Source organism: Larimichthys crocea, chromosome X (assembly GCF_000972845.2).
Source record: "Larimichthys crocea isolate SSNF chromosome X, L_crocea_2.0, whole genome shotgun sequence".
In the NCBI taxonomy this organism is placed as follows: domain Eukaryota; kingdom Metazoa; phylum Chordata; class Actinopteri; family Sciaenidae; genus Larimichthys; species Larimichthys crocea.
In genome coordinates this window covers 14,210,489-14,238,332 of record NC_040020.1, presented here as the reverse complement: position 1 = coordinate 14,238,332, position 27,844 = coordinate 14,210,489, and the positions used below count along the sequence as shown (strand labels likewise).

Sequence of the window (27,844 nt, the reverse complement as noted above, 5' to 3'; positions counted from 1 at the left end):
ATGACTGAGAACACTAATGTGGCATCACTATGGTATGCAATGTGATAGGTCAGATCTTCTATACCAAGAGACAATAAACTAAATACACGCACAGATGACAAGTTCATCTTCAGTAGACTGTTTAATATCTTAACACAAATGCATTCTAACACAATGCAACTGTTTGTTTGTTTTTTTTGTCCCTCACTGTGGATTTGATATTTGATGTACAGAGCACAGAGGCTCCAATACAATCAGATTCATGTTATCATTAAGTTTTATAAACCACATATGGACATTGTGACCCATAACTTCCATCTGGAAAGTTTGTGCCTGCCCACTTTACCAAACATTAACTTCCTGGTCATTATTATCCTCTTGAATACATGACTTAATGAAGAGAGCTGACACAGTGAATGGTCTGATAAATATACTCTTGTAGACTAAGCATAGACTAAGTGTGTTCATTCATAAATCAGTAAATAGGCCTTTCTTGCAGAACACGTCACATTAGGAAAAGCACATTTAACTAAAAATAATTAAGGATGGTTGAATTCCATTTAGCTGCTTCAGATTCACGGTATATGCTAGTTCACATTGGTGTCACATTGTCAGACTACAGTCATTGTTAATGTTACAGTGTTAGTGATACATGTGCTTTGCTACTATGAAGAAGATTTAATCCCTTAATGGGTAAATTATTTTTTAGAAAAAAGCACTGGGTACTCTCAAGAGCTTCTCTAGTCTATTGTTACAAATCTGTTACTCACTTATTTTCTTAAGAGAACATTTGTTTGTTCTAATTTAACTAAAACCACATTTTGTTAGAATAACTCTCCACGCATCTGTGTTATATAGTAGGAGTAGAGGCTCTGTTTATGATGGAGGGAGCTTTCATTTCCATTAACTTATGTCTCCAGCAATTACCTCTACTGGTCAGAAGATAGTGCTCTCTACTTAAATAAAGACTGGGACTCAAATTTAGACTGGGACTCAACGGTTGGCCTGGGTCTTAGAGCTGTGTGTGATGTTTAAATCAGCTGACTACTGAACTACTGAAAATTGAATGCTAATGTTTGATGCTATACACTGGTCAGCTTTACAGACTAGTTTTTATTTGTGTCATTGTGAACTTATATAAAGGCATATAAGCCTTTATATAGGTTGTAAGTAAAACTAAGCTGCTATGATAGGGAAGCTGTGACTTGTGTTAACGTGGTAATCAACTATTAAACTACAGCATAACTATTGTTCTTTTCATTGCTTGCACTTTAAAATAGATGCTGGTTCAAGATCATTTTAATCTTTCTTTTTTAATTTTTTTTACTATTTTTAATTGGTGGGGAGTGTTTTCATGTTATGTCACCTGGAATATGTCAGTGAGTCCCAACAACATTGATTTTTGTAAATTTTTTTGTGGACTGTCACATAAAAAAACATTTACGCTTACGCTTATTTTCGACAGAATCCCATTTAAAGGATCTATGTGTAGGATTTAGTGTCCACTAGCGTTGTAGTTGCAGAATGCAACCCAATGTACTCGCCCTCCCTTTTCAAACAGGATGAAGCAAAGGGAAATATTTCTTGCATTTTCAAATTTATGTGTCTTCACTGTACAAAGATAAAACTTGAGTGTATGAAACTTGCACCATACACCATGGTGCAGACCAGCGTCATGCCCTGAAGCAGACCATAGACAGTATAAAACATGAATGCAATAACCGTGATGTCAACTACAGGTTCCTGAAGAGCGTGGTGACTCTGGTTGCCGTCATGTTGGCAGTCCTACCAGAGTGGGATAGGCCATGTTTCTGCATTTGATTCATAGCTTGTGACTTTCAAATGTAAACAACTCGCCCTAGGAACCCCAGAGGTGACCAGAGGAGCGATGGAGAGCAGACAGTACGCGGCTGCTTTTGTGAGACCAGCTGCCAACTCAACCAAGAGCTGGAGGAGACAAAAGCACAGCTGCAGAGACAGAAGTCTTTGAAAGAGATGTTCATCAACAAGGAAAAAGAGACAAGGCGAGAGCTAGAGAGACTGAAGAAGTACACCGATCCAGAAACTCTCAGCACCGCAAAGATTGCCAACCAGGTCAGCACCAACACCAAGAGGAAGAAGAAAAAACTCTTGCAAGTGGACTACGAGGAGCTGCAGGTGGCCCACATCATTAATGAGGAGAAATTCACCAACAAGTTCCAGGCGGAGAAGAACAAGAACAAACTTCTCCAAGAGGAACTGGAACGCCTCCGTATATCATACCAAGTGCTCAGAGCGAGGGATGATAATGATGTTCCCAAAATCAGAAAGCAGGCTGATGCCCTTCAGCGTGATCGTGATAACGAGATCTTGCAGAAGAATCTCCTGCAATCTGACTTTGATGAAGAACAAGACTCTCAAAGAACAACTGGACAAGATGAGTGTGTCACTCAACGAGGTCAACCTAAGTTATCAAGCTGATATGATGTACACATATGATGTCAGACAGCAGGCTGACACCCTTAGGTCTGACCTCGAGAGGGAACTCGAGCAGAAGAAACTCCTGCAAACAAAGTATGAGGAGCTGCAAGAGGCACACAAAGTGAACCAGGAGAAGTTCTCTGCTGAGCTGGACGCAGAGAAGGAGAAGAACAAGATTCTCCAGCAAGAAATGGACAAGATCTGCATTTCACACGGTGAGACTACCCAGAAGTATGACACTGATGTCATCATGGTCAGACAGAAGGCCGACACCCTCCAGTGTGAGCTTGATAAGGAAGTCAAGTCTCATGCAGACTCAGTAACAGAGGGCTGTCGTGCGATCCACAACTTGAGGGCTGAGCAGGAAGCCCTCCGTCAAAAGATGGCGGAGGAGATCACTGTCCTGCAGCAAAAATGCCCTTGACAATGAGAAGATTTTTGTGAGAGAGCTGGACGAGCTAAAAACTCAGCTCAGTGTTCAGATCTCACTCAACCTGAAGCTCTCCACTGAGCTCAAGGCTGAGAGAGAGGCTCTCCAAAAAATCACCGGCCGTGATGACAACCAACCACTGAAGGAGGCTGAAGTCGCTGAGGAGAAGCAGTGTGAGCAGCTGGAGACCATCAGTCCTGCACTGGCACCCGAATCCCAGAGAGAGGCTCAGGGAAGTCTTCCAGACAGGACAGCAGAACCACCTTCTGTCTGGAAGAGAACCCGTCACTTTCTGGGGTTGAGGAAACCAAAGAGGTGGAAGAGGAAGAGGGAGGACTAAAGTAAGCAAGTTTTGTGGGTTTTCTTTTACTCTAAAGATGAAAAAAAATATATAAATATTTTGCAGAAACGTCATTATCTGTGTCTTATCTTGATTTGATGACATTACAGAAACATGTCTCCTAAAATTATTATAGGATTTGAATTTAGCTGTTTAGCTTTATTAAATTTATTCAATATATTTATACAATTTATATTTATTCAATATATTTTTTGTCCTTCACAGTCATAGGCAACTGAGAAATTCATGGATTTTTTAAGCTACATTACAACTAGTTCACCCGTTAACAATAAAAACAATAAAACAGAAGTAGAGCTATGCACGGCTGTGGACAGGGTCAGCAGAAAAATATATTCTTGCCACATAAAAAGGTTAATCTAAAAAAAAAATCAATATCTGTTTAAGTGGAAACCATAAGAATATTTTCAGTTTAACCTTGCTGCCAGACAAACTTTTAATTTGGTGCTAACTTTAGAACTTCCAACAGCTGTCTGACGGCAAAGCAAACATTACAAGCAATCACTGAGGGGTCACAGACCTCGTGGTAAAGACAACTTTCCCAGTAAAATAACATCACATGTTTGGCATCAATATATTCACTGCAATCTTAAAATCCATATAACACTGGCTTCAGCAACTTAAAAACGCCAGATGGTCCACCATCACTTTCAGAGGGTTAAAAGTAGGCCAAATAAGTACAGAACTGTGGAGAAGAATAATTACAATATTTAGATCATGGCGATCGTCTAATTCAAATCAAACCTTTGCTTCTGTTTTTCACCTCCAGATGAAGTGACTTTTGTTTCTGACTCAACCCAGTTAAATTAGTTATAATCTTGATTACAGACCAATAACTCACTACAGCCTAATTATGCAGATGCCTTCTCCTCTTAGGCTTCAGTCATGTTAACAGGGATGAAATCTTGGGAAGACTCAAAGAGTAACACAGCAGGACAGACACAAAATTCAGTTCATTGAATCAGTGACCGAAAAACCTGTGAGTTTACTGAATGTGTGCTGTTTCATTGACTGCTGTGACTGCTGCTCATTGCTCCTCTCCTCCAGGTGGAGGCGCTGTAGGACAAACAAACACAAGTGCTTTCTGGAGGTTTTTCATGGCAACAAGAAAATCCAAAGCAGTGATGAAGCTGTTGAACATAGACAGAGCTTGTTGTTGACCGTATGTGTTGTCCCAGCTGTTTGTTGAACAGTACAAAGAGTGTAAAAAGACTGGGTCCCGCTGTATTACTCAGGCTGCACTACAGCGTCTATTCACAGGCGCGATCCCACTACTGAGCGGCACGGGGGCTTTGACCTGCTCCGTTACCGACCTGGGCCGGTGCACCCCTCCTTAGACGACCTGGTGGTCCCGGGCTCCCCCAGGAGCACCATATCGATACCGAACTTAGTGCGGACACCCGATCGACATAGTCCGCTGCAGCTCAGAGCTCCTGAGCTCAAACGGTCCTCCAGCCTCAGCCTCCCGGTAACTTGGATTACAGGCGCGCGCCACCGCACCCGGCGATACCTGTCCTCGTGCATAGGGAGTTTGAGGTTTTAAACGTGACGTCATCAGGGGGTGGCGTAAAAAAAAACTCCAGCTGCAGTGGTGAAGGCCGATCAGTATTCATTTTCCTGAAGCTCCCTCACTGATAAAACCCGAAATATTTTTCATCACCGTCTTTTAAAAAGCTGTGAGCTCAGTAAAATAAAACAACAACACCAACACTGAAAACGTGACATCATCAGGGGGGCATTCATAAAAAGTTTGTTCATATCAGGAATAACTGAACACACCACTACATTTGTACATACTAAAAAAACAGATACAGTTACATGATACATATTCACTAGACACTTACTTGTCGACCAAAGTGGCTACAGTGTTAATTATGTGTAACAGCCACTGACGTTGCTGCTTGGTCTAATATCGATCAGTGTCAGTGCCACAGTTTGAATGTTGGCCATTTTGTCCTTCTTTCTCACTAAAAGACAGACAGTGCACACATCATTTGCTTTATTTATTTGGAGGGCTCCAAATAAAACTTTATTTACTGTCTGCCAAACACAAAGCACCAGTGTCCACAGTGCACACTGAGGAATGTTCTAGTTCTAGTTCTACTATCTTTCTCTTACAATGTCAATAAAATCTTTATTGGAGTAGATGTTGATCAGTCTGTTCAAAGGTTGGACGGAGGTGGGCAGGATTATATTGTTGTTTACCTGTGGATGGTGCTAAATAGCTAAAAAGCTTTTATAAGATTTTGTACAATAAAAATCTACAAGGAGGTACCAAGTGCTGAAATAAACTGCACTACAAAGTTTAAGGTAAGAGTTCTCACCCTACTTTTATACCGAAATTCTAGCTATCTGTCAATCCAACAGTCAACATTGCTTAAAAATAATGCTATAATGCAACTCTTCAGCCCAGGTGCTATAGATATAGAGATAAACAAAGCTTCATTCAAACAAATGGTACTGGTGGTGGTTAAAAGACAGACTTAATATCTGTTAATCTATTAAACACTTTGTATTCAATCTGTACACCGCCTGCCAGATAAAAGAAAAAGAACAAAGTGCAGATAAAATCAAACTGCTCTGGCTGCTTTAGTAGCTCACCCAGGTTTAGTTCCAGCCTGGGTCCTTTAACCTCTCTATCTCCTCTGAATGTCCTGTCTGTCGTTCCAGCTGCCACTATCAAATAAAGCATAAAAATGCAACAAATATCTCTAAATAAAGAATCACCAAATGAGAAAGTGGTTCACTTTATGTTACACCTGTGCTGTAATATTTAATATCCTGTGACAGAGATAACAATCATTTTTATTATCATTTCTTCTATTGTCCAGTCTGTAAGCTGTTATAAAATAGTGAAAAATGCCTGTAAACCATTACTCAGCACAAGTTGATTTCTACAAATGCTTGTTTAGTCCAGTGCACAAGCATGATAAGAGAGAGATAAGAAAGAGATAAGCAGCTAAACCTTATAACATAGAAACTGGTTTGGTGTATCCATCTAGCCAACTTGGCACTGATTACAATAATAACCAATAATACTTTAATATTTTAATACTACTTTAATAATCAGTAATACTGTTTTTACAGATGGCTGCAGCTCTGGCCGACAGAGCGATAGGAGCCATCGTAGGATCAGCTGTTGCAGATGCAGCAGGTAATAATAGTAGAAGTCTCTCATACTGTAGTGTCATAATGTAATCTTATGTAGACAATACAATGTCTTAAAAATGTGTCCTACCTCCTGTTTTAATCCTAATAAAGCCATGACAGTGTCATTTTCAGAAGGATGTCTTTTGTCTTTAAAGGTTTAAGTTTTGAGCTTTTACCCTTAAAGACACTACCAGTTGTTTTGCCTAATGTAGCACCTTTTCTATCTTCAGCTAATCATTCAAATTCAAGGGACTTCTGGTTCTGATCAGAATTAAACGTGATGTCTCGTCCCCTACAGCACAGCCCCTCACCTGGGTGTCCGACATCCTGAAGCTGCAGGGGGTTCTGTCTCAGCACCCAAACCCTGAGTTCCATTTTGAGTCAATCAACCCCTATTACAGGAGGGAGACGGGCAAACAGAGCTGCTACGGAGACCAGGCGTTTGTCCTGCTGGAGTCCTTGTCTGAATGTGGAGGTAGTCTTCTCTTAATATCTTATTAAACTTTAAAAGTTTGCATGTGGTACATGCTGCTCGACAGTGGTTGTTGACAGTAGATTGTTGTTGTGAATAATGTAATGTTAAAACAAAGTTTATCAAAAAAAGTGTTCATATGTTTTTTCTTTTGGCTGGTCAAAAATGCAAAGATCCTGATTGTGGTTCTGCTGTATTCTGATTGTGTGGCCGTACAGTGTGAGCTTTATGTTTGTCAATTAACCTGTTTGTCCAGGACTAAATGTTGACGATCTGAAGCAACGCACACTGAAGTTCTTTGGCCCTGGATCAGAGTATGACACGCCTGTCAATGATCCTTACAGAGACAAAGAAGGTAGGAAAGCTATCCATCTTTTATGTTGTTTCTGAAGATTGAAGCTTTTTCATTTAGTAAGATGGGCATACTGATTATGTTATTCTTGTCCAGGGCCTAAACCTCAGCTGCCCATTGAAGGACCATGGAGACATGAAAGTTTGAAGAGCTTTCTGAAGAATGTGGATGAGGGCAAAGAGGAGACAGGTAAACGTGCAATATATTTATGACAATAACTTAGAGATAACTAAGATAAACAGCTCTAACTAATGTGTGTGTGTTTGTCACAGGCTGTGAGAACGACTGTCAGATTGATGGAATAGCCAAACTGGCTCCTATAGTGGCTTTTTATGCAGGAAAGCCTGACATGCTGGAAAAAGTGGAGCAGGCAGTCCGTGTCACCCAGAACAATGATGAATGTGTGGCAGAGACTCTGGCAGCTGCAAGGTCAGTTACATCAGTTTACTCAACCTTTATTATTTTCACTTTCTGTTACTGATAAGACACACTTTCATTTCTAAATCTGGGATCCAAAAAAACATTTGACAAAGATATTACTTGGTAATCAGCACTGCTGCTTCTCAATACACTAGTGATACACACAGCAGAATACTTACAGTAAAAATGCACTTTATTACATCTGACCAAATAAATCCACACGAGACCGCATCTGTGATGTGGAATAAACACAAATACACTTGAAGATATAGTATTACATGTATGTCATTTTACTTCACACTTGATTGACTCAATGTTTAAATTAATTCTATTCTATTTATTAAAAAACATACAGAGGGAGAAAGCAAGATGGAGGCAAATTAAATATATCATGGATTGTACATTGACTGATTTTTCCAGGTTCCTGGAGTATTTCATCCTGAATGGTCCTGATCCAAAAGCCTTGGACTCAGTGCTCGCTCAGCTCAATGACACGAAGAGAAAGCAGCCTCAGGATCTGGACAAAGCAGTCATTGGTATGTGAAACCTGCAGCATTGTTGTTTCACTACACCAGAGTCATGGGACTGAGTCATGGGATTAAAGAGTTAACCCTTCCTCATTCTGTGTGACTTGAATATCCTGAATAATTACTATGTTTGCAATAATAATAAACAGAGCTGACTTTAACATGATCTCAATCTAAAGATAAAATAAAATAGAAATAAAGGTTTATGTAACTTTACATTTGTACAAATGACATGTTTATTATAACCTTCTTATCTGATTGATTCCAGGGCACATTCATCAGGTGAAGGAGAATTTATCAAAGACTCCTCAAGAGCTAATCCCCACTGTGTTTCCAAACTCCTGAGGTACCTGCGCATTTCTTTTCCTCGCTTTTTACCTCCTTTATCAGTCATACTTTCAATAAGCAAAGATCAGTAATTGAGTACTACCTGTAACTCTTGGCAGCTGTCATTTACAAGACAAAATCTTGAGACCAGTTAAAATGCCTTCATCTCATTCACATCTGGTGCTGATGTTCTTTCAGGTTTGCCAGGTGCGTTCCAAGCAGCGCTGCATGGAGTCCTGACAGCTAAGCAATATGAGCAGGCTGTCAAAGACACCATGAGCTGTGGGGGATGCACCTGTAGCAGAGGGTCCTTCATTGGAGCCTGTCTTGGGGCAGATAACCAAACACCACCAGTAGTTAATCTGTTTCTGGCAGTGTAATGCGTTAAACAAAATGAAAAACCGTGGAGCTTTCACAGAACAGTTAATGAAGGTTCTTGTCTAAACTACTGGACGGCAAGAGCCAGAAGTCTTTGTCTCTGTTTGAGTTAAACATGTTGTTCAGATGTTTAATAGCTGAGTCTTTCTGCAATAAAGTGATTCAGAAGAAATATGGCATGAGAAATATTTTCTGCAGTATTTAGTTTGGCTGAACTATGATGCAACCTTTATCGACCTGAGAGGTTTTTAATTCTAACAATATATTTGATATCTGCAGACCTCTACTGGTGAGTAGATTACGCTTTCTGCTTTCTTTAATACATACATGCCGCAATGAAAAAACATTCAAGTGTATCTGTCTCTGAAGCTTTAAAATTGTCAATAAGTTATTTACTGGAGTAACTCGTGGTCAGTCTGTTCAGAGGGTGGCCGCAGGGGGGCGGTGTTACATTGTTGCTTTCCTGTGGGCGGTGTTAAAGAGCTAAAAGCTTTCATAACACGTTCACAGGAGGTACCGAGCGTTGAAATAAACTGCAGTACGAGCTGGGTCTATAAGTTGAAGTTTAAGGTGAGAGTTCACGGTGTCAGCCTACGTTGATGCCTAAAAACTAGTTAGCATGTCAGCTTACTTATTGCTTATTGCAAATAGCATTGTGCTGCTACACCGCGACTGTTTCCTAGCCCAGGTCATTGTTTGAGTTAATAAGAGGTAAAAAAAGATGCGTTCAAGTCAAGTGAAGTCAGGTCAAACGGTATTAAAGGTGTTACTACTGAAAGACACCTAGCTAATGTCTGTTAATCTATCAAACACTGTGCACATCCCGTCAGGTAATACAGGACAGGGAGTAGAGGGCAGATAAATCAAACTGCCCTCCAGCCACTGATCACCTGATGAGGAAGAGGTTCACTCTGTGATACACATGTGTTGTAATATTAGAAATGTCCTGTCACCAGTACAAGCAGGGCTGGAGCTAATAATGTTTTTTTTTTATTACTTATTATTATTTTGATTAATCATGAATTTAGTGAATAAGGCCTATTATGTTTACCCCAGAACACAAACATGATAAGAGACAAGCAGCTGATCCTCACATGGGAGAAGCTGGTTTGGTGTATCCATCGGTTCTGTTCTGATTACAATAATAACCTATAATACTTTGATTGTTTTTTACAGATGGCTGCAGCTCTGGTCGACAGAGCGATAGGAGCCATCGTAGGATCAGCTGTTGCAGACGCAGCAGGTAATATTAGTAAATGCCTCTCATACTGTAGTGTCATATTAAAGTCTTAAGTCGTGTTTCTTTGCCCTACCGCCTGTTTTAATAGTCATAAAGCCATAACAGTGTAATTTTCAGAAGGATGTCCTTTGTCACAAAATTCTGACAGAACATCTTAACAGAAAGCAATTTCTGCTGAGGTTCTAATTTTTTACTATTTTCTGTCCTCAGTCAGCCATTTAAATTCACTGGACTACTGGTTCGAATCGTAATTAAATTGACCGAATGTCTCGTCCCCTACAGCACAGCCCCTCCACTGGGTGTACGACCTCCAGAAGCTGCAGGGGATTCTGGCTCAGCACCCAAACCCTGAGTTCTGCTCTGAATCATTCAACCCTTTCTACAGGAGGCAGATGGGCAAGCAGAGCTGCTACGGGGACCAGGCGTTTGTCCTGCTGGAGTCCTTGTCTGAATGTGGAGGTAGTCTTTGTCGATTATGTTGTTGAGTTTTAAATGTGGTGCATGCTATTTGACAAAAAGGTGGTTGTTGACAGTAGGTTTTGTTACCAAGCATATACTTCCCACCATTGTAGAAACTATAATTAGACCTGTGACACTTCCAGACAGCTCAATAGCAAGTTGATGAGCTCCACATCTGGACATACCCAACGATCACACCTGAATTCTCCCAACATTAGACCCTCGCTTAAGAAAGTAGTAAAATAACTCACCAATGGTTAATTAAATGCTAGAACAAATGATGTCAATGAAAAAAGTATTTTTTTCGGCTGGTCAAAAATGCAAAAGCCTTGATAGCTGCTGTATTCTGATTGTGTGTCTTTACAGTATGAGCTTTATTTGTGTCAATTAATCTGTTTGTCCAGGGCTAAATGTTGACGATCTGAAGCAACGCACACTGAAGTTCTTTGGCCCTGGATCAGAGTATGACACGCCTGTCAATGATCCTTACAGAGACAGAGGAGGTAGGAAAGCTATCCATCTTTTATGTTGTTTCTGAAGAATGAATTCACCTCTTACCAATGATACTGAATACTGATGATGCTGTGTTTGTTCTTGTGTACACCAGGGCCAAGACCTCAGCTGCCCATTGAAGGACCATGGAGACATGCAAGTTTGAAGAGCTTCCTGAAGAATGTGGATGCGGGCAAAGAGGAGACGGGTAAACGTGCAGTACATTCATGACAATAACTTTGACATAACTAAGATAAACAGCTCTAACTAATGTGTGTGTGTGTTTGTCACAGGCTGTGAGAACGACTGTCAGATTGATGGAATAGCCAAACTGGCTCCTATAGTGGCTTTTTATGCAGGAAAGCCTGACATGCTGGAAAAAGTGGAGCAGGCAGTCCGTGTCACCCAGAACAATGATGAATGTGTGGCAGAGACTCTGGCAGCTGCAAGGTCAGTATGTGTCCATTTCTAAATCGGGGATCTAAAACAACAATTGACAAAAAAATGATTTATTACACACTTGAAGGTATCTATGTGTACTTTTCATACTCACTGAAAATACTGTGATATACTGTAAAAAGTTGCAATGTCATGCCTCCTCTGTATTTCCACTTATTTTCTTTTAGCTCTCAGATGTCTACTGTCAAGATTAAACACTAAAATACTGTACTTGTACATTGACTGATTTTTCCAGGTTCCTGGAGTATTTCATCCTGAATGGTCCTGATCCAAAAGCATTGGACTCAGTGCTCGCTCAGCTCAATGACCCAAAGAGGAAGCAGCCTCAGGATCTGGACAAAGCAGTCATTGGTATGTGAAACCTGCAGTATTGTTTTCCATCCTGTGATCATTTAATATCCTGAATAATTACTATGTTTTTAATAATCTGACATGATCTCTTACGTGTTTTTTCTGATTGATTCCAGGGCACATTCATCAGGTGAAGGAGAATTTATCAAAGACTCCTCAGGAGCTAATGCCCACTGTGTTTACAAATGCATGAGGTATATGCTCGTTTATTTATTTACCTCCTTTATTATTCATACTACCAATAAGCAAAGTTCAGTAACTGAGTGCTATCTGTAATGCTGTCTGTCGTTTACAAGACAAAATCTTGAGACCAGTTAAAATGCCTTCATCTCATTCACATCTGGTGCTGATGTTCTTTCAGGTTTGCCAGGTGCGTTCCAAGCAGCGCTGCATGGAGTCCTGACAGCTAAGCAATATGAGCAGGCTGTCAAAGACACCATGAGCTGTGGGGGATGCACCTGTAGCAGAGGGTCCTTCATTGGAGCCTGTCTTGGGGCTCAGGTATGTGTGCTAATTGTATATTTATTATATTTAATATTATGCCTCTATTTATAAAATAAATTATTCTAATACTCACAGATTGGACTTGAGGGAATTCCAGCTTCCTGGAGATCTAAAACTCTGTGTTATGACGCAGTGTTGGAGCATGCCAAGAAGATAACCAAACACCACCAGTAGTTCATCTGTTTCTGGCAGTGTAATGCGTTAAACAAAATGAAAAACTGTGGAGCTTTCACAGAACAGTTAATGAAGGTTCTTGTCTAAACTATTGGACGGCAAGAGCCAGAAGTCTTTGTCTCTGTTTGAGTTAAACATGTTGTTCAGATGTTTAATAGCTGAGTCTTTCTGCAATAAAGTGATTCATAAAAAATCTGACCAGAGAAGTTCCTGTGTTATTAGTTGTAAAAAGAAAACTCATGCATACAGTATACGTCCACAGAGAGAAACAATACACATTTTAAACATGTTTACTTTTTCAAATGGGGTTCTTGAATATGTTTTAGTTACAGATCACTTTGTGTATACTGACTGCAGATTAACATTTTTAGTGAATATGGTGACCAAAGAGCAGACAAGACAAACTTAAAAACCTCAGCCCATCATCAGAGTATTTCTGGTCTGACCCCTTTCATAAAATAGAAAAGCACAAAGCTTTGAAAATCTGTGATAAACACTATTATGAATAAGATTAGGAAATAAGAAATCTTTGTATTATAAAAAATTAATAAAATATGGATTCTAGGTGATTTTTGGATGCTGATATAAGAAAGCACCTCACAAACATTTTTTTTACATGGACACTTAATATTTTTGTAGGAACATTTTTTATATTTTGTTATCTTAATTTGCACAAAATACAATAGATGAAACAATGTCTAATAGTTGTTTTTTCTTTTGCTAAAAATATTTATTTTAACTTATATTGTTTATTCTGTTTTAAATGTCACAGTGATGCTATGCAATTGATAGTCAAAAACTATTTTGTTTTTTTTTTGTCTCCATTTTCCCCTTTTCCATGCTCCATGCTTATTCTTAATTTTTTCCATTTTTCTAGACTTGAACTTGAGCTGGTATTCTGACTACAGCCATGTTTGTAGTTTCATTAAATTGATTTCTGTAATTACCAAAAAGACAAATGAAATGATTAATTGAATCAAACCACTGACACAAAAACAAACAAACGCACTTCTCAAACCTACTTTTGCGAACAAAATGCGACGATGAGATTGTCCCACCGCAGCTACCGTAGACATTTCTGACGACACAGTTGAGTTAGCGCTTGTGAGGCAAACATGGCTGCTAAAGGAGGCAAACAGAGTCGTTCGGGCTCTGGCCTTTCGGGTAGAAAAGGTGCTGGGGAGCAGGAAGAAGAGGAGCAGCCTCTGCAAGCTGTGCTGGTGGCTGACAGCTTCAACCGGAGGTTTTTCCCGGTGACCAAAGACCAGCCGCGGGTAAGGCAGCGAGCTAAGCTAACGGGACCGCTAATGGATGCTGTCCATGCTGTAAACACTGACACTCATGACACCGTCAAACACAGACAGACATGTAACCCGTAGGCTCTTGGCTTGGGCTGCTGTGTTGATTTTATTTAATAATGTTTCGGGTCTGATTTTGAGTTTCCTCCGTTAGTCTGTACTGTTGTTTCACCCCCGACATCTGTCACATTGTCGCCGGTGACAGGCGCTGCTGCCTCTGGGTAACGTTGCCATGATCGACTACACCCTGGAGTTCCTCACGTCCACCGGGGTGCAGGAGACATTTGTCTTCTGCTGCTGGATGTCCAGTAAAATAAAGGAACACCTGCAGTGAGTTACACTAACGCCATGTGTATCATCTGTACAAACTGGTCCCAGTTAAAGATCCTGACCTTGTCACTGTGTCTGACACAGGAAGTCCAAGTGGTGTCGACCCACCTCTCCAAACACAGTCCACATCATCACCTCAGAAATGTACCGCTCCTTAGGGGATGTGCTCAGGGATGTCGACGCAAAGTCTCTTGTGCGCTCGGACTTTGTGTTGGTTTACGGAGACGTTGTGTCCAATATTGACATCAGTCAGGCAGTGCAGGAGCACAGGTGAGATCTGATATTTTAATATCGTCAAGAGAAATGCTATGATCAGTGACACGTTCCTCTAAATACCATGTTGTTTTGTTGTGCGCAGGCATCGTCGAAAGGTGGAGAAGAACATCTCCGTGATGACGATGATCTTCAAGGAATCGTCGCCGGGTCACAGGTCCCGCTGTGAGGAGGATGATGTTATCGTTGCTATGGACGGCAAGAGCCAGAGGATTTTACATTACCAGAAAACACAAGGGCTGAAGAGGCTACAGTTCCCCATGGTAAGAGTTTAACACGGTATCTGTCATAGACTCGGGGTACTTTGGATCGATGAATGACAGTCACTGTTTGTTTCGCAGAACATTTTCCACAGCGGAAGTGATGAGTTTGAAATCAGACACGATCTCCTGGACAGTCATATCAGTATCTGCTCCCCGCAGGTTAGTTTCCAAACAGAGACAAGCTGTTGTACTCATCATTGCTGATTGAAGTAACAAGAGTTTTCCTCATTTTTTTTTAGGTTGCTGAGCTCTTCACTGACAATTTTGACTATCAAACCAGGAATGACTTTGTCAGAGGGATGTTGGTCAATGAAGAGGTAGGTAGGAAGTTTGTAATCTTGTGCTATAAATACCATTTTAGTGCAGCCTAAGCCATAATTTATTGAATTTCTCTTCAGATTCTGGGGAACCAGATACACATGCATGTCACCAAGGATGGCTACGGTGTCCGAGTGTCCAACCTCCTCATGTATGATTCAGTGTCGTCGGACATTGTGCGGCGGTGGGTCTACCCCCTCACTCCCGAGGCTAACTTTGTGGACCAGGAGGGACGGAGCTGCACGTATTCTCGGCATAACGTCTACAGAGGGTCCGGAGTGAGCCTGGGCCACGGCAGCCAGATGGAGGAGAACGTTCTCATTGGCTGCGACACTAGCATTGGCGCTAACTGTAATATTTCTAACAGTGTCATCGGTAACAACTGCACCATCGGTGAGCTCCCTGACCAGCAGCACCCACTAAACTAAAAGTGCCAGTTTGTGTGTATTTGAAAGTAAGAGATCATATATAAGTGTGTAATAACAGTCCCCTTTTTATTGCAACAGGTGACAATGTAAACTTGGACCATGCCTACATCTGGAATAATGTTCACATTGCCAGCAACGTGGTGATCAGCCAGTCTGTGGTCTGCGACAAGGCTGAGGTCAAAGAAGGCGTGACGCTGAATAAGCAGTGTGTCCTGGCGTATAATGTAAGCAGTGCATGCATTATAAGCATTTATTCTTTATTACTGTGTTAAAGATGTGCTTCCACTTGAGCTAACATTCATCAACCTGACTGCTTTCACCTTACATTTCAACTTCTTGCATCCTGTATCTTTAAATGGAAAACTTCAATTGAATCCACTGAAATGAACAGTTGAACTCTTTTCAGCACAGCAGCAGCTCATTGCAGTGATTAACCTCTAACTGATCTATCAACCACTTTACTTTAACTGATACTCTGATAGTGAGATCAAACAAATGTTAATGCAGAACTTCTTTTTATGTAATGTCTATCTCATCAGTCAAATTGATGTGAACTTTTTTCAAGGTGGTGATTGGACCAAACGTCTCTCTTCCCGAGGGAACTGTAGTGTCCATGCACCACCCAGATGAGGAGGAGGAGGAGGACGATGATGAATTCTTGAGTGACGATGCAGAGGTTGGTCAGAGTAAAGACAAAATCAAACTGAAAGGTGTGTATTGATTGTCTGCTGTCATATGAATGAACAAACAAAGGTTAAATGACGATGTTAATGAGCTGTGTTCTCTTCTGCCCTCCAGTATTCAACCCAGCAGAGGTTGGAGCAGAGGGAAAGGGGTACATGTGGAAGGCCAGCAGTCTGGATGACACAGAGGATGAAGAGCTGTCACAGTGTCTCTGGGGTAGGAGAGCAGTTTAGTTGACTAGTTAATAATGTTTATCATAGAGTCCTTAAAACTGTTGTTGTAGTTTGTATCCCAGCAGCCTGACTTTTCTTTGTTATGCCACAGGTTTGGTGTTGAACCCTGACCCTGAGAGTGAAAGTGAGGACAGCGAGCCTGATGGTCCTGATGATCCAGTGATCCCCTCGCCTGAGATGGACGATGTCAAAGGTGAGAGCTGCTCCTTTCACCTGTCTGTGAACACAAACGACCGCCCCCCTACTGGCCAAACATAGAAAATACCAACAATAATGATTAATCTCATTACTCTCACAATATTAATAGAAGACTTGAGTGTGAATTTCAGACAGCACATCAGGAAATTAGATAATTAACCAGTGTGTTACAAATATGCTAAATACAACCATGCAATATAGTCATCACTTAATGGACCAGTGTGTAGGATTTGGCAGCATCTAGTGGTGTAGTCGAAGAAATGCCTGAAAAACACAGATATAGTCAATGTTCAGTTTGTCTGTTCTGGATATGGTGGACTCTGCTGCTTCTGTAGAAGGATGTAAAAGGCTAAATAGGGTTATACTGTATACGTCCTCCTTTCTGACTCTTGTTCTTTGGTGCGTTTATGTGTAGTGTTCCATATGGAGGTGCTGGGGACTCTGCAGAGAGGTTTGGAGGAAAACATCAGCTGTGACAATCTTGTACTTGAGATCAACTCTCTTAAGTAAGGAGGAACCTAATTCTACCTTTTCCTTTTTAAAAAGTTTTCACACATTCAGTTTGACACACTGTTTCTCTTCAGGTACGCTTATAATATCACTCTGAAGGAGGTGATGCAGATTTTAACCAGAGTGGTGCTGGAGTACCCTTTCCAGCAGCAGGGCCCACAGCTCACCGCGTCACAATACGTTGCTCTGCTCCTACCTGTAAATATGTTTTGGGGTTTTTGTGCACATTCTTGTTAGTGTACATGGTAGAAATAAATATCTCAAGGTGTTACTGTTTGTTTTTATCCTCCTCTTAGTTACTGAAGAAATGGGCACCTGTGTTTAAGAACTACGTGAAGCGAGCACAGGACCATCTGGACTGCCTGTCTGCCTTTGAGGAGCACTTCCTAGAGCAGGAGAGTCACTGGCCTGCTATGGTCAAGGTCAGGTTCAACCAGCACAACCATTTACACTCAGTAATCTGCTGACTCTTACCAAAGATGAACTCGGGATACAAGAAAAGATGTTTATCAGGATACACGTAATTCTGCAGTTTACGTTACATTCATCCAGCCTGGTATTCTTACTTCTAGGTCCTGATGAACATGTACCAGCTGGAGATCTTAGAGGAGGAGATCATACTGCGCTGGTTCTCCCAGGGAGCCACTACAGACAAGAGCAGACAACTCCGCAAGAACCAGGGGGTAGGTACACAATCCAACTCGAATCTGACCCCTACGCCCTCTCCCTTCGACTCCCAAGCAATAAGTTGCCTTCCCTCAGACAGACATTGGATAGACTAACCACATTAAGAATGGCAAACAGGAAACTGTTCAACCAAAAAAGAAATTTGACCAAAGAAGGATGGGAGTTTTAAATTTTTTCAATTTATATTTTTTTTCTTTCACAAGCTTGAATGTAATAAGTAATTGTACATACACCTGAAATATGCTGGGTAACAGGTTTTAAAATACGGAAATAGACCTTGATGGTCAGGTGGTTTGGTAAAAAGACAGCACAAGAGGAGTGAAACATGTCAGTGTGGATCACATTGAGTTAGTTTAAAATACCAGTAGAGGGAGTTCAATAAATACAACACAAATTGTTCATCCACTCTTTCAATGCAGAAAAATTAGTGCATTGCTTATGGCAAGACAGGTTTGCTCAATTCATTGCTAATGCTGAAGGTCTTTAGGTAAGGAATAAATGATATTCAGAAATGAAGAGGAAGAGGACGCTAAAGGGAATAATGACAGAAGCTGCTGCGCTGTAACACTGTAAAATTGTTTTAGTGAAACAACGATTGGTATCAACTATAATCCAAGAGGTCTATGCACCAGTGTCTCTCGCTGTATATTTGACAAAGTCCATAGCACACCCTTAATTCACATTTTACATGTGATTAAACATCGCAGCCAAATTTAGAAATGTCTCAGTTGACTTTAATATTTTGTTTTTATTGTTTAAGTCTTTTCTTTCTTTTCTTTTTTTTTACATTTCCCTTGCAGACAGATAATCCATGCTGAATTCCTCACACCCCTGTTCTGTGTTTTTTTTTTTTCCCCCACAGCTTCAGAAGTTCATCCAGTGGTTGGAGGAGGCCGAGGAGTCTTCAGAGGAGGAAGGGGAATAAAGAGGAGCACTTAAAAGGACAAAGATGACTCTGAAACTTGAAAACTGTTGTGTGAATAAAGGGATTCAAGCAGTTGGCAGCCTGTGCAGCAGCTTTCTCCCTCTTATATCCATCAGGATCTTCTCTGTACAGCTCACACTGACACATTTTATCACACAGTTCAGTGTCATGTAAGGGCTGTGTGCTCTGAATGTCAATATCCAAATAAAGAAGAAAAGACCTACTGACCACTTGGAAATATGTAGAACTATCATCTGTCTCTTTAACGTCAACAACACGAAATGACTCACTCAAGTTAAAACTGTTGAGGTTTTTAATAAGACTGAACCCATCACCTTTAAAACAAATTGCGTACAACAGTGTTCGTTTCCCTTTTCCCTACAAGCTGAAACAATAGAGTAAAAACATAAAGGTGGTAGAGGTAGAAGATTATCTGCTAATTTTATACTGTATAAATCATCTTAAACTGGAATTCCATCCGGACGGGTCATGATGACCAGAAACTTGACAACACATAACTGATTATATCCTAAATGACAAAAATACAAGTTCATTAGAAAAATAAAATGTTCCCTTTTAAAAAGTATAATCAACCTCATAAAGTCAAATATACTGCATTTAATGCATGATCCTCAGGTGTTTCATCACTTGTCACACAATATGAATCAATAATAACAATCATGATAACGTGTAATAACGGTGCAGTGATAGGTAAGCTGTGTGGCGTTTGCATGTTCTTTCCAAAGACATGCGCTGAATAACTGGTAGGCGTGAATGTGAGTGTGAACGCCCTGTGATGAACTGGCAACTTGTCCAGTGTGTATCCTGCCTCTCACCCTAAGTCAGCTGGGATAGGCTCCAGCCCCACCGTGGCCCTAAAGAGGATAAGTGGTTACAGATAACGGATGGATGGATGGATGATAATAACAATGTCCCTGTGACTGCAGAAGAAACTCATGATGGCTTTTAGGCTGAAACAGTTGGATGTCTGTACACTGTAAGATCTATGAGGAGTGTCTAAACACTGTTTAGACAGAAAGGCTCTGTTAACTCTGGATAAAACACAAAATATATAAAAAAAAACATTTCAGAAAACACAAAATAACATTTGTCTAAATGAGACCAACTGTTGCTGCGACCTTTTGTGTTTTTTGCTGCATCATGACAAGAATGGTGAAACAGAAACAAATCTAAACATGCAACCGAGTCATCTGGATCAGGACGGTGTTATGGAATCTTAGATAAAACACCCGAGGCAGTATCAGGAACTCAAACAAGCAGTGACATGACTTTTAAAGGTATGTTTGCAGCATCTGCATCTTCAAGCCGACTTTGATTTATCGTCCCTTTTTCCCACCAATCCATAAATGGTGGCGGCTAGAAGAGAAGCCCCTGTGATGCCAGTGGCAGCAGTCAGCGTCTTCCACATGCTGGCTGATCTCTCATGGCTGTCTATGAAGCTCCTGTGGTCAGTGGCCACCAGGATATACTTGCGGCCATTCTGCGGGGCCTGTATCCTCATCACCTTCCCCCCCTCCAGCACCACCTCACCAAAACCAGTCAGGATGCTCCCGACCCGCAGCAGCTCCTCGCTCTCCTCCATTGCCACAGGTCTCTCCCCGCTGATGCCCTGCAGCACCAGGTTCGACAAGCTTTCCTCAACGCGTCTTACTTTGTAGTAAACTCTCTCCAGGTAAGACCCAGAGGCTTCCAGAGGGTTCTGGACCTTCACATACAAGTCAGTGATGTAGTCTCCAGGGCTGACCAGACTGAAAGGCACGGAATTGTTGGTCTCTTTTCTGTTTGTTGTCCGAGAATTCCTGGAAAAGTAATCAAACTCATTAAAAAGCAAGTAGATTGATAAAGATACATTCTTACTTTTATTCTGCAGTCTAATGTACCATGTCCGGCTGAGGGAGTTCCAGTATTTCCAGTGCTCCTCCACTGCGATCTTCTGAACCACACCAAAGCATCGTGGGACAAACTGGCTGGCCAGTGGCTCCCCATGTGCCTGGACCAGACCTGCAAACAGACATGAAGGAAACCTGTAACTCCTTATCTCCTTGACGGACCACATTCAAAACTACATGTACAAAAATGCCAATTCTAGTGTGTACCTTCTACAGCAACATACTGAAGTCTCTTGTGAGGAGATGATTTCAGGACTCTGACCAGATGTTGATCAGGCTTGAAAACAGGTATTTCCTAAAAACAGAAATAAAAAGCTCTCAGATAAACACTACAGCTGCATTAATACTCAAAACAATAATGTTCCTACCTTCAGCTTGATCAACTCTTTCTTCTTTTCTTGGTATAAATGGTAGAACAGGCTAGAGAAGGCGAAGCTGGACCCGACACCGATCAGAACCAGCGGGTGTACAGAAAAGTCACTCATGTCTGTCAGCGCAGGTCAAAGTAAACACATGGTAAGTATCAAAGCAGAAGTATGTGGTGTGTTTTTAGGGCAATCGTTACATGAAGGACAGATAAATGAACCAAACTCACCTGCTAAATCTCTGAGTCATGAGGAATGAAGTCACACAAATCGAAACAAACGCCTCAGATTCAATATGTTGGTTTCATTTCCTTGTTTGCACCAGGTTACGTCTTGTGTAATCAGCCAATAGGAAATAGGCATGTTTTTTTCCTAGTGCTCTTTTTGACCAGCAGGGGGCAGCAGAGTCCTGTTGACCCCACACACTGTGCAGCATCAGCAACGTGTTTGTGTCTGCTCCAGCCCAGACTCCTTCAAAACCAGTGTTAAAGGATTTCACTGCTTTACAAGTGAGAGTCAATTAAAACATTAAATTAAAAAAGTCCAAACTAAAAGTACAAAAGTAAAAGTTCCCATACTGCTGAATGCATCCTTTCAGTATTGAATTAAAGGTCAAAGTCAGGTCAAAGTCAACTTTATTGTCAATGCTGCTATGTGTACAGGACATGCAGAGCATCGAAATTACGTTTCTCTCTTATCCCAAACAGCATGGACACGAGTATAGTAAAAGATGTAAAAAATATATAAAAAATATAGAATAGAAATATACAAATCTAAAAATATATACAAGCAAAAGACATCTGTGAGGCAGATGTCCAGTGTGTCTGTCCAGTGTGTAAGATTTACAGCTCGCTAAAATATGTAAGAAATGGAATTTAATATACATAACCACGTTTTCATTGGTAAGTGCGCCCATGAAAATCATTGTTTTATTATTGTTTTATTACCTAACACTGGTTCTCAAACTATGACTTCATGAAATTAATTTAAAAACACATCATACCATCAAAATTCTGAAAATAAAACAATGAACAAATTAACTATAAGACTATAGGAATATAATTTAGAATAAGTTTTGCTATTCATGTAATATTTAATTTAATATGTAATATCCTGTGATAAACAACAGGATATGTAGTCGCATTCACACTTGTAGCACAGGAACTATTATTTGGAAGACAAGTGCTGATCAGTAATACCGCTGTTCCCAAATTAAAAAGTACTAAATTAGTTCCATTTAGGATTCTTATTAGGAATAAATCAGCCTCATGTGTGAACTATCTGTAGCTGTAGCGTCGGCCTGTGCTGCTGTATTTTAACAGTGTTACTTGGAGAGGTGAATATTTTCTGAAGTGGTACACAATGTGAAAAATTTAAGAAGCACTGCCTTAGAAAATGTTTTTTCCATAGAGTCCACCGTGTTCCTACAGTTAGTCCAGAACAAACAAGTGAAACAACTGTGCAAAATAGTCTTTCTTTCACTCGAGGAAGGAAAGGGCGAGGTGGTCGCAATCAGCCACTACACCAGTAGATGTCACTAAATTCTACACACTTGTTAGTGTCAGTGTTGTTTTAATGTTGTGGTTGAATGGGATGGCAGTCAATTTATATACTTTTGGGTAGTTTAATTTGTACCCATTCATCATATTCTATCACATGTTCCTAAATCTTGATCTGAAAAGTAGCTATTAAATAAATATAGTCCAGCAACATGTATAAAGTAGCATTAAACATCACATACATGTCATTTGCAACTTTCCAGTGCTGCTGATAACACATCGCGTGTCATGTAAATGTTGACATTCACTTGATATTAGTTACAGATTAAAAACAACAACACATTGTGCTCAGTCCTAAAAGGTCCATGTCAAGTCACGTTTATTTGCCTAGATAAATATCACTGTATGGGCTTGTCAGGCACACAACATGTACAACAGTATAACAGAAGCTCTGGCTAGAAGTCGCTAGATGATTAATGTGGCAGCTAACCTTTGAATGTTTGATTGTGAAATAATGTTTAGCTTTTATTTATTGAAGAGGAATTGATTGAACAATTCACAAACTTTATACTTTTATACTTTATAATATGCTACTTTAGACTTCTGCTACACTACATTTCAGGGAGAAATATTCCACTTTTATCTGATAAAGTTACTTTTTACTTTGAAATTTGAAGGCTCTGCAAACCCACACAGTGTTTTCAGTTACCTTGGCTGGTTAGACTTCTAGTCAGGTGTAAGTTGGGTAGCGCTACACAGGAAATTACATGATGCCACCAAACTATGTACTAACAGGTACAACCAAATCAACAGAATATGAAATGTGTATTTAAGTAGCATTTTCTGAAAATATGTTCTGCTTGAGTCATATTTTAATCCAGGACTTTAAAGGATCTTCATTTCCATCAGTGCTAAAGCACTACTGGTTCCTGCGTCAGCCAGCAGCAGCTCTTATTTATTGTCCTTTACCCTAAAGAGCATTTTAAATCAGTAGCTTTATTGCTTGTTATCATGGTGTGATACTGATTCATGTTACCCCTCTGATTGATGTAGTCATGTCAGTGATGATTTACAGGCTGAGTCATGCTGTATTTATGGAGACTGTAACATTCTAGCACTCTTCATTACAGGCTGCATCCATCTGAGATGTGAACAGTTACAGGAGGAGGAGGGCTCTCACTGAAAACCTCTGGAAATGTGGCTTGAAAGAGTAAAAATACATATATGATATCAAAGTTCAGCGTCTCATTAATCATCCATAAAAATCTGAGTGAAACTAAATATTCACAACTATTAAAAACCCCAAGATGATCTGCTCATTTGCTCAAGACTGCATTGGCACAGCTAACTTGGTGAACTGAAGATTTATATCGACCAAACCAGAGCTGCTGATTGCTGGAATAGTGTTAAGACTAACCAAGACATTTATGGTGAGTTTTGTTTCCATCATGTTTGAATGATGTATGTATATGAATGATGATGTATTATAAGGCAAGGAAGCCAATTCTAGTTTGGTAAAAGAGAGAAACTTGAATTTAGAAGGTGTGCAGTTGTATTTTTCTGCTTAATAAATACATTTAAAAAAATAAACAAAACAGTGTAAAAATATTTAGCTTTTTGACAGTTTATTAATTACACTAAACATGGCAGATTTGTTCATGAGTCAGTTTCTTTATGCTACGGTTGGCTCCAGCTGGCAGAGACTTTGTTTTGTGGGACAACTGATGGTTTGCTTAATTACGTAATTAAACTCAATTCAAACCCAGTATCAGAGTTTACAAAAACTTAAATGATAATATTTCAGATATGGTTTGAAACAAATTCCTAATACTTACTAATTAATTTACGAAGTCAGAAGCATGTTGTTGATTTGGTTTTCCAGTGGTTTTAAAACCTTCCAGTATTTTTCAAACAAGGAGAGAAGTCACACACAATGTTCATACATTTGTATGGCAGAGTGATGTTTTCTTCTTTAATTGATTTATTCCTTTATTTTCTTTATTTGCCCACAGAGAGTTCCACATCACATTAGTACACCAACCACTGGAGCAGCTAATCCTCTGATTGCGTTTTTGCCGAATGTTGCCGGCGTCAACTGACGTAATACACTCATGCGTCATAAGGTAAAGCTTCACAAGCTTCACCAGCTTCCCTTTTACCTCTTCTCTCTCTCTCTCTCTCTCTCTCTCTCTCTCTCTCTCTATCTATCTATCTATCTCTCTATCACTATCTACACATCTACACAGCCCCTTTATTTTCTTAAGGCTGTGAACAGAGTTGCTGGAATTTGAAAATGTATCTGCACAGCTGGAAATACTGTAAAAAGACATTTCTATGTTGTTCCATTTCCAATTCCATGAATGGCCGTTAATCTTCAGGGACACGGCAACTTTAATACTTATTTATTTTAACACCTGAGGCCTTGACGAGAAGAGAAGAGAAGAGAAGAGAAGAGAAGAGAAGAGAAGAGAAGAGAAGAGAAGAGAAGAGAAGAGAAGAGAAGAGAAGAGGAGAGGAGAGGAGAGGAGAGGAGGGGAGAGAAGAGAAGAGAAGAGAAGAGAAGAGGAGAGGAGAGGAGAGAAGAGAAGAGAAGAGAAGAGAAGAGAAGAGAAGAGGAGAGGAGAGGAGAGGAGAGAAGAGAAGAGAAGAGAAGAGAAGAGAAGAGAAGAGAAGAGAAGAGGAGAGGAGATTTAGAGCTGCCTTTGTTGCTTATCACTCTCTGCACTTAAAACATCCTGATTGAGATGTCTTTGTTCCTGTTCAATATGTCTGTCCTTGGCTGTTCACTGAAAGCAAAATGGAATGTATTTCAGAATAATGACGTCAGTTTTCTTATTGTCATCTTATTACATCTCTCATGCAACATGCACAGCCTTGGTGCTCTGTGTGGAACAAACCCGTCTGATGACACTGACAACACAGACAGTCGCTCATATGTCATATGAGGTGGTTTCATGAATGGATTGATCCAAATCAGACCAGTAAATCAGGATTAAATAAAATCTCTCATCGTTGGCTCATGAATAGTTTTTCCTATTGCAACAGCTAGAAGTGTTCACAGCTGTCTCAGTTTCTCTTTTAAAGACAAACACACCCTTTGGCCCTTCCTCTTGCTGATGAGTGAGATTGGACATAAGACACACTGCTTCAGAGCCGTCGGCCAAATTATATCTCTGTACTACTTTCCTACTGCCAGGGTTGCACAGGAGTTATCTGTAGTTATCCAGTAAACATAGATTGTTAACACAAATGTCTACTTCTATGCTTTGACCTAAATACTAACATCAGCAAGCTCACATGCACACACTGACAATGCTATGCTGGTGTTAAGCAGGTATAATGTTTAACATGTCCACTATTTTAGTTTAGCATGCTAACAATTGCAACTAAAAACTAAATTTAATTCAGTTTGGTGACGTATTTATGCCACTTTCATGGTGGATCAATGGATAGAAGTTTCATGAAAAGAATTCATGCTGAGGGCAACATGAATGCCCTGTACCAAGTTTCATTGTAATCCATCCAGTATAGTTGTTGAGAAATTTCACTTAAAACTATAAAAGTGTACCTTATACTGGTACTAGAGGTCACCAAAGCCATGGGAAATTATCTTCTGGGGTGTATGAATGTCTGTACAACATTTCATCCAATAGCTGTGGACATATTTCTTCCTAGACCAAAATTGTTGCCGTCCCAAGAGCCATATCGTTAGTGTGGCTAAAGGTGATCAGGATCAGGAGTCCTCAAAGTGCAGGTGGTGAATCCAAATGTGTCCATGATGACAACTGCTACTAAAACATATCTACGTTTTGGTTTTAGTGACTCTCATGTTTCTGTTTTAAAGGAAGGATGACATGGTTAAGATGGTTTATGGAAAACTTTCAACGCCCATAATAAAACACATTCCAGATGAAGTAAAACAGAGAACATTTTTTGTTTTATTGCAAGCTTGATAAAAGAAAATAGTGCAGTATTTCTCATTAAGCATAACAAGCAAACACACATGCGTGCGCACACACACACACACACACACACACACATATATATACCCTCACAAACACATATATATACCCTCACAAACACATTTTGGTTTCCCTGCTAGGAAGATAATTTCACTCTCAGATCTTCATTTCAGTTTGATGAGGTTTTATGCACCTTTATAATTACCATCACTGCCTCCATTAAAAGATCTGACAGCGGACTGACAGCCCGTAGATCAATTCAGACTCTCACATCAGCATCTCAATGAGCCCCACAGGTTGCACGTGAGGAGGCAGAGTTATGTTTTACAGTACACAATAACAAAAAGTAATTCCTGCGTTCATATTGAAGGATTAATGCTTTAATTACAGTAAATGAGACCCTTACGACGTCTGATTGGCATCTTACTCCACACCATTTGTGTGGAGTAAGATGCTGTACGATGCACCAAACAGGGCGATGTTCAATATGTGCAAACTAAGATGAAAGAGTCGACAGCTTCAATCAGAGAGAGATGACAAATGCAAACACTTTAATCCTCTGAAGCAAAGATCATCTTTATGACAGACGGTTTATGACAACTGTGTTCTTAATTTTGAGACAGTGTCAATAAAACACCACTGCAAACTGTCATGGCAAATATTGGTGGTGTCAAATGTTTGTTGTAATGGCACCTACTAAACATAATTGGACTGAGATACTACAAATGACTTAAATTGCTAACAAATGAACTAAATCTGGAAGTGTTTACTGTCACAGATGGGGTTAAAAATGTTTCGTACTTCATATAAATTCCACAGGAATGATCCAGCAGAGCTCAAACATTTGACTTTCATCCCAGAGGAAGGTTGTCCTGACATCCATCAAAGCTTCTCATAAGCCTCGGTGAGTCACCCACTGATAGTAAAACCAGAGCAGCAGAACATAAGGTGAAGCACATGGCTCCACCAGACAAGTCAGTGCATTGGAAACAAGGACAGCATCTATGTATTGTTATCAGTGACTTGTGTTCCTCATGGTTGGAAGTAAATAATAATCATCTCTTCACACTATGCACACTGAGGCATGAGCGCATGATGACAGAGCAAGCATCTGACCAGAGACAAACACGCAAACACACATACCCACACACTACATGTTTATCACTCACATTGTCTGTTTGCAGAACCTCCATAGGGAACAGAAATATTACCAGGTTTCCCACATCACTTTACAGCTCTCTGTACTCCACAGTTTGCTGCAATCACTTCACATACGTATGTGCGCCATGCGTTATGCTCCGATCTTATCTGAGAAGATGTCAGCTATGACCAGCTACATGACTGGGAACTAAATGAGAGTGAGTGATTTTTATTGCATGTAACTGCACACATATCTGAAAGTATACTGTTATATGGTCTGGGCTAATAA

General features: G+C 40.2%; 4 protein-coding genes across 4 annotated transcripts; 3 read left to right on the top strand and 1 right to left on the bottom strand.

The window, feature by feature from the left end:
- Nucleotides 1-5,374: 5,374 nt before the first annotated feature.
- Nucleotides 5,375-9,017, top strand: LOC104927964 (crystallin J1C-like). The gene is made up of 9 exons (XM_027283765.1): nt 5,375-5,537; nt 6,315-6,381; nt 6,676-6,852; nt 7,106-7,204; nt 7,298-7,390; nt 7,474-7,630; nt 8,042-8,157; nt 8,417-8,494; nt 8,674-9,017. Exons 2-9 carry the CDS (start codon nt 6,315-6,317, stop codon nt 8,853-8,855), a joined length of 969 nt encoding a protein of 322 aa, XP_027139566.1. The 5' UTR covers nt 5,375-5,537; the 3' UTR covers nt 8,856-9,017.
- Nucleotides 9,018-9,299: 282 nt separating this feature from the next.
- On the top strand, nt 9,300-12,730 carry LOC104927965 (crystallin J1A-like). The gene is made up of 10 exons (XM_019257204.2): nt 9,300-9,423; nt 10,030-10,096; nt 10,376-10,552; nt 10,957-11,055; nt 11,160-11,252; nt 11,338-11,494; nt 11,739-11,854; nt 11,971-12,048; nt 12,216-12,355; nt 12,434-12,730. Exons 2-10 carry the CDS (start codon nt 10,030-10,032, stop codon nt 12,530-12,532), a joined length of 1,026 nt encoding a protein of 341 aa, XP_019112749.1. The 5' UTR covers nt 9,300-9,423; the 3' UTR covers nt 12,533-12,730.
- An 872-nt stretch (nt 12,731-13,602) lies between these two features.
- Nucleotides 13,603-19,751, top strand: eif2b5 (eukaryotic translation initiation factor 2B, subunit 5 epsilon). Its single transcript, XM_010742162.3, has 16 exons — nt 13,603-13,806; nt 14,036-14,160; nt 14,245-14,430; nt 14,519-14,696; nt 14,775-14,855; nt 14,936-15,013; nt 15,095-15,407; nt 15,521-15,666; nt 16,008-16,152; nt 16,241-16,342; nt 16,451-16,552; nt 16,973-17,063; nt 17,142-17,265; nt 17,364-17,489; nt 17,640-17,750; nt 18,617-19,751. The coding sequence occupies exons 1-16, from the start codon at nt 13,648-13,650 to the stop codon at nt 18,677-18,679; spliced, it is 2,130 nt and encodes a 709-aa protein (XP_010740464.2). The 5' UTR covers nt 13,603-13,647; the 3' UTR covers nt 18,680-19,751.
- Nucleotides 18,609-21,272, bottom strand: mul3 (mitochondrial E3 ubiquitin protein ligase 3). The gene is made up of 5 exons (XM_010742160.3): nt 21,185-21,272; nt 20,958-21,076; nt 20,797-20,884; nt 20,581-20,701; nt 18,609-20,499 (listed from the first exon to the last, which is right to left on the bottom strand). Exons 2-5 carry the CDS (start codon nt 21,072-21,074, stop codon nt 20,001-20,003), a joined length of 825 nt encoding a protein of 274 aa, XP_010740462.2. The 5' UTR covers nt 21,075-21,076; nt 21,185-21,272; the 3' UTR covers nt 18,609-20,000.
- Nucleotides 21,273-27,844: the final 6,572 nt, after the last annotated feature.